The sequence below is a fragment of the Saccopteryx leptura genome, chromosome 3, assembly GCF_036850995.1.
Source record: "Saccopteryx leptura isolate mSacLep1 chromosome 3, mSacLep1_pri_phased_curated, whole genome shotgun sequence".
Lineage (NCBI taxonomy): Eukaryota > Metazoa > Chordata > Mammalia > Chiroptera > Emballonuridae > Saccopteryx > Saccopteryx leptura.
The window spans coordinates 53,113,991-53,126,783 of record NC_089505.1 but is presented as its reverse complement, the minus strand read 5'-3'; the positions used below and the strand labels follow the sequence as shown (position 1 = coordinate 53,126,783).

General features: G+C 36.9%; 1 protein-coding gene across 3 annotated transcripts in view; it reads right to left on the bottom strand.

The window, feature by feature from the left end:
* The window catches only part of AK9 (adenylate kinase 9), a 176,700-nt gene that overhangs the window by 149,092 nt on the left and 14,815 nt on the right, over positions 1–12,793 (bottom strand). For all 3 annotated transcript variants that reach the window (XM_066373487.1, XM_066373484.1, XM_066373485.1), the window contains exons 6-9: positions 12,674–12,786; positions 8,730–8,918; positions 3,505–3,633; positions 1,699–1,773 (exon numbers count right to left, since the gene is read on the bottom strand). In XM_066373487.1, the coding sequence (XP_066229584.1) occupies positions 1,699–1,773; positions 3,505–3,633; positions 8,730–8,918; positions 12,674–12,786 (506 nt within the window). The remainder of the gene's footprint in view (positions 1–1,698; positions 1,774–3,504; positions 3,634–8,729; positions 8,919–12,673; positions 12,787–12,793) is intronic.

Below are 12,793 nucleotides of genomic sequence, written 5' to 3'. Positions count from 1 at the left end.
GTATCAATGCCAAATGGGGTCTTAAGAGGCTTGGCAAGTCTCAACCAGTCTTGTTGGAGTTTCTGCCGCTACCTTGAGGAAAGTGTGTTTTAGGTTGCAAAGAGTGGTTAAATTTTGGATAGATTTTGAAGGAGAAACCCACTGTGCATGCTTGATGGACTGAATGTGGGATGTGAGGAAAAGAAAAGACCAGCTTGGGATCTCTGCCCATCTTTCATGCCAGAGAAGGAAGAAGGGCTAGAAACAGAATTAATAATTAATCATGCCTATGTAAGGAAGCCTCCATAAAACCCCAGAAATATGGGGTTTAGAGAGCTTCCAGGTTGGCACACACAGTTACACCAAGAGAGTGACACACCCCAACTCCATGGGGACAGACACTCCTGAGGTTGGGGCCCTCTCAGACCTCACCCTATGTATCTCTTCATCTGGCTGTTCATTTGTATCCTCTCTCATTTCCTTTAATAAACTGGTTTTTCTGGTGCCTGGCCAACATCCAGGAGCCATCCACGAGCCTACTCAGTCACCTCAATAGAACAAAAGATGCTCCCGGCTTCTTATCACAGGAAATTACAAAGGTTTGGGGAGCTCTGTGCCAGGAAGCAGAAGCAGAGACCAATACATATTTTCTATTATCTCACAGATGTTTAATAATCACCTCATATTTAAATATGCAAGATAAAACTCATGACCCAATTTACCATCACCACCACCCCACCTCAAATGTACTTCTCCCAGTTTTTCTCTCTCAGTAATGTCAAATCCATCCTGCCCACTGCCCACTGCCCAGCCTTAGATTCTTAATTTGAAAATCATTTCTGATTATTTTTCAGACTAGGTTCTGTCCTTCTGCCACACCATTTTACAATCCCACTAGCAATATGTGAGGGTTCCAATTTTTCTACATCCTTGCCAGCACTTCTTGGTGCCTGTTTTCTTTTGTTATTGTTTAATTCCAGCCATTTTAGTGGATATGAAGTGGTATTTCACTATGGTTTTGTTTGGCATTTCTCTAATGGCTCATGTATCTTACCATGTGCTTACTGGCTGCTCTTTGCTTTTACTTTTCTTTAAGGTATTTTTTTTGTCATACAGAGATTTTTATTTTGTTTTCTTTTTTTTTTTTTTTTGTATTTTTCTGAAGCTGGAAATGGGGAGAGACAGTCAGACAGACTCCCACATGCGCCCGACCGGGATCCACCCGGCACGCCCACCATGGGGCGACGCTCTGCCCCTCCGGGGCGTCGCTCTACCGCCACCAGAGCCACTCTAGCGCCTGGGGCAGAGGCCAAGGAGCCATCCCCAGCGCCCTGGCCATCTTTGCTCCAATGGAGCCTTGGCTGCGGGAGGGGAAGAGAGAGACAGAAAGGAAGGAGAGGGGGAGGAGTGGAGAAGCAAATGGGCGCTTCTCCTATGTGCCCTGGCCGGAAATCGAACTCGGGTCCCCCGCACGCCAGGCCGACGCTCTACCGCTGAGCCAACCGGCCAGGGCCATACAGAGATTTTTAGATTCAAGTGTAGTTTTGATTTAAGTATAAACAAATGAATGAATACAACATCAAATTTTTAAGTGTCAAAATGAACTTTTCAAACAATAAATAATTAAAAATGTCAATATATATCTGATAAAATATGGACAAGCCAATCAACAACTTTTTGAATTTCCAAACTGTGAATATTCTTACTGAAAACACTTACCGTGAAGAGCTCCTCTGGGCGCTTATTTCCATCCAGCTCAATGAAGTACTGGGCACTGTGTTCTGCCATTACTTCCTGCCGATAACAGAAAAGAAACCTTATAATCTAGGCTCACTGGGAAAACTGAATATAAGATCAGAATCATAATATACTGTGAAGAAATCTTGAAAGCTAAGTTGCTTTATATGTAATATAATGTAAGTTATTTTCTGTGCTCAAGCTGTTTAAAATGACCATATTGATTTCTGTTTCTTTCAGCAGGGTATGAGTGTTTGCTTTACCATATTCTTGCTAGCATTAGAAAGTCTTCTTCCTTGTTTATCTTTTAAAATTTGACCATGGATTATTTAGTTAGCATTTCTTTGTAATCAGGGAGGCTGAACATTTTCTGGAGGCCTGTCACTCTTTTGTCTTTCATTTTTGTGAACTCTCTGCTCATATTTGTGGTCTGTATCTCAGAAGGGTGAGAAGTTACAACTTTAAAACGTCAGTTCTATGACTTTCTCAAAATTGATGTGGATATATTTCTAGTTTATTTTTTGAGTGAGGTTTTAAAATTTTTTTTCCCAGAAGTCTTATATGTAATAAAACTGAAGCTGTCATTTTTTTTCCTGTGTGATCTCATCACTTGTTCAGCTGAACATCTCTTAAGCATTGGCCACTTACCATAATTTGGACCCTGCACTGGGTATCGGCCAGGATAGCGTGTAAGACCTTGTTCCTAACCTTGAAAAGACTATCTCTGCTTATTTTCCTCCTGTGAATATAGTTTTCTGAATCCGATTTTAATTACGCTTTATTTCATACCCAGTTAAGGACTATCAGGATATTTTTTGTTGAAGGAAGAATGTTACACATAGACATGTAAAATTACTGTTAAGAAGTTATGTTTAAAGGCCAGGGATAGAAGAGAAGTAAAGGAGGAATAAAAGTCATACATAGGAAAAAAAAAATTTGGTTCTGATTTTAGGGGGTAGATGGTAAGAATTAAAATGATCCACTTATTTGTCTTTAAATATATATATATATATATATATATATATAAACATTATAAAACAGCATAAAATAAATTAGTTTAGTTTCTCTACTAGATGGGAAGAGGCAACTTGAAGACTGTTTTTTACTTGTCTTTCTTGTCCTATTGCTTAGCGTGATGTCTGGCCAAATATTCAAGTTCAATAAATGTTTGTTGAATAAATTTTGAGCAGAAATTTGGCAGTCTTCCCTGGAGTTTTGGCCATCGAAAACAGGTTTTTCACATAATTGTAATTTTAGTAATCATATTTTTTAAATGCTAATTATTTTAGTTAAAAGTTCCTTACTACACTATGTAATGGGTTATTGTGTTTACATATTAATCAACTTTGAATGGGATAACCACAGACAACAATCTGGGGATAATTCTTCTTTAGATTTCAATTTAAATAAACTAACAATTCCTTTTAGAATAAAAAATGCACCTTAAGTATATATTTGTTTTGATAAACCCATCAATTACAGATTAAAAGTGATTTCATAAAACAGCCTGTTAACCTAGCTTTTCTAATCTCCAACTGTAAATGAATTCCCCTAGTGATTTTTGACAAATGCCATTCACTTATCACTTTCAGCAACGCTGATGCTTTGTAAGAGTAAAATAATATTGTTCTGTGAAACAGCCTTCAGGATGGAAACTTAATAGCAGTCTACCAAGAGGAGGAGAATCAGGCAGATGATATATGGGGGTGAATAAATGAGAAAGCTGTTTAACAGTGATAAAACACAAATATCAATACTGTCATTTTCAGCAATATATCTTGTTCTTACTTTTAAAGCATAAAAATTTATATCCTTGTAAAGTTTAACGGTGTGTTCAATATTTTCCAAATAATCCTCAGGCCTCTGAACTAAATGTTGAAGAGTTTCAGCCACCATCTGCATTTCACCAATAATAACCTACATGGGGAAAAAACATTTAAAAGTAGTTTTATGTTAATGGTTGAGAAGCAGGGAGAAGGGAAAATCAGAGCCTGAGGATTTTTATTTAAGAGAAATTAAACACAACAAGGGTCCTTTATCAGATGGAATAAAACTTCAAACTGACTTTGATACTTACTTTCTTGGTGTTTTTCAATGAGTAGGGAAGAGTAGGGGAAGAACATCAAATTTTTAGCGATAAAATAAAGAAATTAGATTTTCTCTGAATAACTGAGCTTCTAGTTTGTTCATTGACTCACTCAGTAAAGATAGACTGGATGCTTGCTATGTGTAGGCACTTCGAGGAGCTTGAGATACTACAGTGACTGAAACCAATTAAGACACTGGGGATCACAGCACACATTCTAGTTGGGGAACAAAGCATAAATAAGTATCTAACAGGTTAGATGGCAGTAAGTATGAGGATGAAAGATAATGCAGGATAGAGGGGATGGAAAGCAATGGAAAAAAATGCTATTTTAATCAAGTGGTCATGGAAGGGTTCTTGGAGGAAGTAACATTTGAGTAGAACCCAGAGGGAAATGAGGGAGAGCCACACAGATTTCTATAGAATGAACATTTCAAGGCAGAGGGAATAGTGTATGTAAAAATTCTCAGTCCAAGGTCTGAAAAGTGTTCAATATCATATTTATTATCCTATTATTATTATCATGTTTATTATATAATTATTAATTCTAGTTTTTATCAATGTACACAAACTATGTTTTACAACATTTGAATCATATTATCTATTATATAAGCCAATTTATAACATTTAAAATGCTTTTAATACTATTTTATTGGTCAAATAAGAAATTAATATCCTTAAATATATGATTATTTAATCATAGTTGGACAAGAATGTTTCATATTTTTCATACCTAGAAATAACATTTCACCAAATAGTTTTGTAGATAAATCTTAATATATTATTACTAATATTTAATTAGTAATAATTATATTACCACTATAATTATATTACTATAATTATATTACTAATAGTTCTTAAAATAGTTCTTAAAAGTAAAATTACTAGACCAAACATTATACATTTCAAAGTAACTTAATATACACTATCTTTTCCAGAAGATGTTGTTCTGCTTTCTACAGCACAGGGATTTGCTAGGATGCTTGTGCATTCAGTCATTGCACAACTTATTATTAAAATCTACTGTATACCGAGGACTGCCACAGGCTTGGGAGATATAGTCCCTGCTGCATAGAGCTTACTTTCAGTGGGGTAGGCAGATAATAAAAAAGTAAACAACATAATTTCAGACAGGGATTAAGAGTTATAGGAAGACAAAGCAGAGTCAAGGGTTAGCCACATGAACCAATTGAGCACATGAAATGTGGCAAGTGCACATTGGAATGTGCTATAAATGTAAACTATACACCACATATCAAAAACCTAGCATAAAAAAAAAGAATGTGTCACTCTTGGAATTTTTATGTGGATTACATTTTTAAATTGAATTTATTGGAGTGACACTGGTTAACAAAATTATACAGGTTTCAGGTCCACAATTCTTTAATACATCATCTGCACACTGTATTGTGTGTTGATCACCCCAAGTCAAGTCTCCATTTATCACCATTTTTATCCCCCATATACCCTTCTCCATGTTGAAATAATATTTTAGATATATAGCTTAAATCAAATATATTACTAAAATTATTTCTGCCTGTTTCTTTTTACTTTTTAAATAAGTGGTTACCTAGCACATTTAAAATTGAATGTGGCATATTTCTAGATGGTCTCTAGTGATGTCATCTCTGGGGTAAGAGGGGACAGGAAGGAGCAAGCACATGAAGGTCTGGAGGAGAGGGTGGTAGGCAGAGGGAAGAGGAAGCAGTGGGTGCAGAGACTGGAGGTGAGATAGAGCACAGCACAGTTGAAGACTAGCTGGAAGGCCAATACCGCTAGAATACATGAGCAGGCTGGGAGAGACAGTGGGGATGAGATCAGAGAGGCTGGGTCCTTGGCCATGTAAGATATGTGAGGGTGTTTGGCTTTTCATCTCCAGGTAATAGAAAGTCACTGAGAGTTGGTCGTATTTTTTAAAAATGGCTCTGGCTTCTGGAAAGAATGGAGTGGGATGGGGAGGATCAAGGAAAGTGGAAGCCAGGAGAATATTAACAAAGCTATTATAGAAGTTCAGGGGTTAATTATGAAATTTCTTCAGATATAATAAACCATGACTTTTTGGTTGCTCCCAAAAAAAAGAAGTTCAGGAATATTATTCACATTTATATGTATATGAGGCGAACCCTTTCAAACTATCAACCCAGTTGGGCAGCAGGTTTGTCCCTGATCTGGTTGTGCCATTAGACCAGGGGCCGGGAACATTTTTGGCTGAGAGAGCCATGAACGCCACATATTTTAAAATGTAATTCCATGAGAGCCATACAACAACCCGTGTACATTATGCATTATCCAATAAAAATTTGGTGTTGTCCCAGAGGACAGCTATGATTGGCTCCAGCCACCCACAACCATGAACATGAGCGGTAGGAAATGAATGGATTGTAATACATGAGAATGTTTTATATTTTTAATGTTACTATTCTTTTTATTAAAGATTTGTCTGTGAGCCAGATGCAGCCATCAAAAGAGCCACTTCTGGCTCGTGAGCCATAGGTTCCCAACCCCTGCATTAGATAGTGATCACAACAAAAACAGCTTGAAGGAATAATTTATTTTTTTTCCATAGCATTTAATTATCCTCCTATTTTTTTTTCTATTTTCTTTTCCCATCCTCTTCTCCTTTTCCTTCCTATCTTCTATACTTTAACATATTTTTTAATATAAGATTTTCCATAGCCTACATAGTGTTTTAAAATTTTCAGATTAGTTGTCAATTACTTTGTTTTAAAATGCTGATTTCAGTTTCTCAGGAGAAACTGGACTACCTGGTAAAAACAGGCCACTTTCCCTGAGGGCAGTAGTCAGCAGGGCTGGAGCCGAGAGGGAGCTGTCCCCTGGAGCGCATGCACTCTCCAGCTGTCCAGAGGAACTCTGCAGCACTGGAAATGTTCTGTATCTGTGTTGTCCCATTTGGGAGACAGCTATGTGTGGTCAGTCAGCACTTCAAGTGTAGCTAGTGTGACTGAGGAATTCTTTCTAATTTTATATAATTTTAACTAATTTAAATGTAAATAGCCACATGGGACTGGTGGCTACACATTAGACAGTGCATTCCTAGCTTACCCCAGTCCTCACTCTTCCTGATGATATCCCTGGCCAACATCACAAACTGACATACCCATGCCCCCTGTACTAACTTGTGACCTCCGCATCTCACCATTATTGATTTAAGATGGTGTGTTTTATTTATGCTAAAACAGCACATTAAAAAAAAAAATCTTACTTGCTATGAGGTTTTTCTTTTTAAAAAAAAAAACAACAACAACAACCTGGAATAGATGCTATTATCTAATGTCTTATTTGTACAGGAAAAATTATTTTATGCTTTTAAATTGGCTTTCTTATATAACAGGTTTTGAAATTGAGATATAACATTATATTAGTTTCAGGTGTACAACATAATGATTTAATATTTGTATACATTGCAAAATGATCACCATGGTAAGTCTCGTTAACATTCATTGCCAACGTAGTTAAAATATTTTTTGTCTTGTAAGGAGAACTTTCAAGATCTACTCTTAAAAGAAAGAACAAGTGTCCACGATTCATTTAATCTATTAGTGAGGGAAGCAGGGTATGACAAAGCTGGCGTAGATATAATCACTGAAATGAGGCTGCAATGTTAGATACAAGGCTGCTGACTATTCTCCAGGGCAATAAAACTGTAGCCTTAGCAGGTTATCTCTCCTACTGGGCAGATAATGTGCAGTATGTCCATCTAGGCCTTAATAGAAATAATATTTACAATTATAAATTAGAGAAAGAATAAAATTATAAATAAATTAATTAATATTATAAATCACCTGTATATTTCAGTAGAATAGGAATTGGCAAACTGAAGCCTGCCCCAACACAGTGGGCCAAATTTAGCCCATCACCTGTTAACAGATTTCTTAGTATCAAATTTTCCTCATTAAGTAAGTCATGGTAGAAGATTCTTTTGCTGCCCTATTGCATTATGCTTACAAGCACTGACTTTAGGATTGTTGCAACACATTACATGTGAAATTGAACTATAGATTTCTTTTCATGATATAGATTTCTTTGTCAGAGTTTGGAATCAGGGTTATATTAACCTGAATTGGATTATACCTGGCTACCTTGCTGCCCATATTATATAAATACTTTGTCCTTTATTGTGCTAACTCCTCACTGTAACTTGCACAATGCTTGATACATAGTAGGTGACCAATAACTCCCTATTGCTATGAAATACAGCAGATTAGTTGACAGGATGTAGAGGGACTTCCATACTAAGAAGAACGTTAAACTTGATGACCTCCAGAGTTTGATCTAATAGTTCCTGAAAACATGAAACATTTTTTTTAATTTCCTCCAGACTAAATAAAAAATTTTAAATGTAATTTTCTATAGTAGCTGCTATTTTCTAATATCTCTGCTATCATCTAATATAATTATCATGAATTTTATTTTATTTTTGAGAGAGAGAGTGTGTGAGACTGAGAGAGAGAGAAAGAGAGTGTGTGAGACTGAGAGAGAGAGAGAGAGAGAGAGAGAGACAGTCAGGAAGAGAAAGAGATGAGAAGCATCAACTCGTAGTTGTGGCACTTTAGTTGTTCATTGATTGCTTTCTCATATGTATCTTGGCCAGGGGCTCCAACTGAGCCAGTGACCATTTCCTCAAGCCAGTGACCTTGGGCTCAACCTTGGGATTCAAGCCAGCGACCCTTGGGTTCAAGCCAGTGACCATGGAGTCATGTCTATGATCTCACGCTCAAGATAGCGACCCCATACTCAAGTTGGTAAGCCCACCCTCAAGCCAGATGGGCCCAGGCTCACTCCAGCAACCTTAGGGTTTTGAACCTGGGTCCTCAGCATCCTAGGTGGATGTTTTATTCATTGTGTCACCACCTGGTCAGGCATGTCATGAAGTTTAAAAGTACAGGATATGGTATTGGGATATTACCTCTTCCTCTTCTTGCTCTTCCTCCTCTTCCCCTTCTTCTTCTCCTTTTCCTTCTTTTTGGGCTTCTTTCTTTTTTTTCCTTCGACTCTCAATGATTTCTGGATCCCACTGATCTCTTGGGTATATGTATCCTGTAGAACTGTCCTGCCTTTGCCCAGAAACTCTTTGGCACAAATCATAATCAGGACACTAAGGAATATTAGTAATCATTTAAAACATGTTGAGTATATACTTTTACTTCCTATTTATATATTATGCAATACATAAACCAAAATATTCTTTAAAACCCTGAGTGAATGTAATGTTTTAAGTGTTACTTTGTATCAGTTTTCATCACATGCCAAGAAAGGCAGAAGACACAACTTTTATGCTATCCCAACACTTTTCTTTATTTAAAACTAATATACATGAGAAAATATCAGAAGTTTTAACATGGAAAAAAGAAAGAAGAACGGTAGAAAGAGCTGGAGAAATACAACAGAAAATCTGTTTAGCCTGCAAAGATACACAGGAAGATTCTGTCAGATTAGTTTCAAAAGGATAAGAGGATGTGATACATATCCAACGGAATATTATTCAGCCATAAAAAGGGTGAAATCTTACCATTTACAACAGTATCGATGAACCTAGCAGGTATTGCGCTAAGTGAAATAAGTCACAGAGAAAGACAAATGCCATATGATTTCATGCATGTGGAATCTAAAGAACAAAACAAATAAAACAGAAACAGACTCACAGATAGAGAGAACAAACTGATGTTTGTGAGATAGGAGAGGGGTTGGGGGCCAGATGAAAAAGATGAAGGAATTAAGAAATACAAATTGGTAGTTACAACATAGTTACAGGGATGTAAAGTACAGCATAAGAAATATAGTCAATGATATTGTAATAACTGTACGACAGGTAGGTACTAGACTTATTGAGGGGTCACTTCATAAATTAATATAAATGTCTAACCACTACGCTATACGCCTGAAACCAATAGAAAACAACACTGAATGTCAACTGTAATTGAAAAAATTTTTTTTTAAATGAAAGGATGAGAATGGAGGAAAATGGGGGAATACCCACAAATTTTCAACAGAAATATATTGTATATTCACAATATTTATAATTTTATGGGTGAAGTATTTTATGAAATGTCAATCATGAATGGGACATGAAAGGTCACCTATTCTGGTCTAACCTTTTCACTTTGTAAATGAGACAACTAAGTCTGGATAGTGAAAAAAAAAAAGCCAAAACCAGTCTATGTGTAACTTCATTCTTTCAAAGTGCTTTCATATGTGTAACAGTTTGATGCAATTCTCAAACTAATCATCTAAGAAAAGTAATCCAATATTATGATTAAAGTCACGGCTCTGGCAGGTTAAGACTCTGGTCTCAGATCACAATGTCATGAGGCGAAACCATGACTTGGAACCAGGCCTTCTGATCCATAGCCCATGGCACATTAATAATGATAGCTAGGAGCTGGCACTATAAATCCTGCTTTGAATAATTTTCAGGATAAAAAACTCTGGATGATATTCAATGGTTATGGTTCTCAAACATTAGGGTAGAACTCTATATAGAGAGTCATAAATAGGAACTTCTGCTCTTCTTTGTGTTTTACTAAGTCAGGAGTGAGGCTTAGACATTTTAGCCAGCATCCTCAGTGGTTCTGATGCCAACAGTTCATGTACCACAACTTTAAGAAACAAAGACAAGAAGAAACTTCAGAACCTTCCTTGCTCATTTTCTGATTTCCTCAGTCCACGTCTATGTGGCAATGGGAGGGCTATTTATTGAGGCAAGCCTTTTATTTAGACTTTCAAAATTTTAACAAAAATATATCTCAACCCAATCAGGTAATTTTTAAAATGTGTATGCTTTTATTCAGCAACGCAGAATACTCACATTGTGGGTCCTTGACAAAGACTATTGCCTTGAGTCGACTCCTGTTTTCACTTGTAGAAAGTGACTAACAAGAAGGTGAGTCCACAGGACATGCCCAGAGCAGTGGTCCTCAAACTTCAGTGAGCATCAGAGTCACCTAGGACTCTATAACACAGAGAGCTGATTGCCCCCAGAGTTTTTGACTCATAGTTCTAAGGTGGGGCTGGAGAATTTACATTTCTTTCTTTCTTTGTTGTTTCAAAAACTTTCAATCACAGTTGACATTCTATGTCATATTAGTTTCATGTATAGAACAAGAATTTGCATTTTTAATAACCTTCTGAAACCATACTGTGAGAACCACTGCTGCAGACCACTGGCCTTTAATCTTTTTTTTCTTCTTCTTTTTTTTTTTTTTTTTTGTAGTACAGACCCCATTTAGAATGTGATAAAAGCCATACACTTTTAAGAAAAGTGCACATACACATAAAATTCTGCATGTAATTTCAGGAGGTTCATGAATGTGAAGGATTCACGGGTCCCAGGATAAGAACTTCGGCTCTAGAAATTCAAGGTTTTATCCCCAAGTAAGGTTAAACCATCAGAGAAGTGTATGTTGTACCGAGTTCTGTCTCACATTAGGCCCTCTGATTATACTCTGGCTATACTGCAGAAACTGCTGTGGATACCCACTATCACACTTATAATATAAATGGGGTCCAGCACTTCATTCTCTACGTTACCAATCTCTTTACATCAAGACCCCTGTAAGGTAACTCCCTCATTTTCAATGAGAGTCTTGTTTTTCCTGAGGAATGGCTTGTCTTTTCTTGGGCAACGTGATTGTTATATAACTGGTCACATTTTCTCTTTTACTTTGGCTCATCAAACTTAGAACCAAATTGATCCCCCAATTTTGTAAGCATTTGGGGCCCTGTAGCCTGTGTGTTCTTGTTCCACCAAGTCTTAAAATTCCTATACAATCTATAGGTCCATGTATTAGACTTTAACTTTGCTTTCAGTTAGTTGTTTGAGATCTTCTCTGTTTTACTCTCGCGTACACATATGTGAGAGTCTCAGATCACAGGGATTTTGCTAGACCCCTGACCATGGCCTGTGGCTGGGGCTGCATGCTCGGCACTGCCCGCGCCTCGCTCTATCGGCTGATCTCCACACACCATTAGGTCCCAACATCTGAGCTGAGAACCATCTGATCTATTTTGAGCTGTCAAGTCTTTTGGGGAATCAAGCAGGGTATGAATATAAAAGCTTATCATTCGTTTTCATATAAACAAGTAGTCCTCACATCACTGAATTCTTATCACAACCCCATGAGACAGTCATTATCATCTTTGTAAAGAGGAAATTGAGGCTCCTAAATATGATTTACCAAATTCTATCACCTGAGAAAGGAAAGAATTGGGAACAGCTGAGAAAGGAGACAAGTGGGAACAGGATTCAGCCTTGATTTTTAATCAATCTAGGAGCGTTCTTTAACAGTCAGATGTAGAAATCATTTGTTTATTCTTTCACTTTACTATTTAACTGGCAAACTTATAAGGTGTCAAATATTGTGCTAGTTGATGTTTATATGAGTAAGGCATGGTCCCCGCATTCAATGGAGGCAGAGTCCAGAAGGAAAATGGTCAATGACAATATAGTGAGGTACTATGATAGAAAAGACTAACATGAACGGTCATCAGAGAAGTATTTACCTTTCCTGTGGTAAGTGACATGTCTGGAAAGTTGGGGGTGGGGAGAGAATGAATTAGTTAATGGGTATGTTGGTGTGCAGAAGGTGGCCCTGTGGGAAAATTCTGAAGAGATGATGCCTGAACTGACTTTCAAAGGATGACTATGATCAAACCTGGAAAAGAGGCAAGGAGGTGTCTGCTGTGGATGGAGCTTAGGGTACAAAAACACAGAGGTATAAGAAAGTATAACTCAGTCCCTATGACTGATGCACAAATTAGTAGTTCCCTAACTACTTAAAGTCTTTGTAAACATTCCTCCAATTTCACTATCAAAAAGAATGATTAACATACTAGAAAAACAACTATTCTTACCTTAATATTGATTATAATATCAGGTTTCAAATTCAAATTTTTAATTAAGTCTATTTGAAGCAAAGTGGTCATGGGATCCTGTGAAGGTGATGGTATTTCAGAGATAATATAACCTGTAGA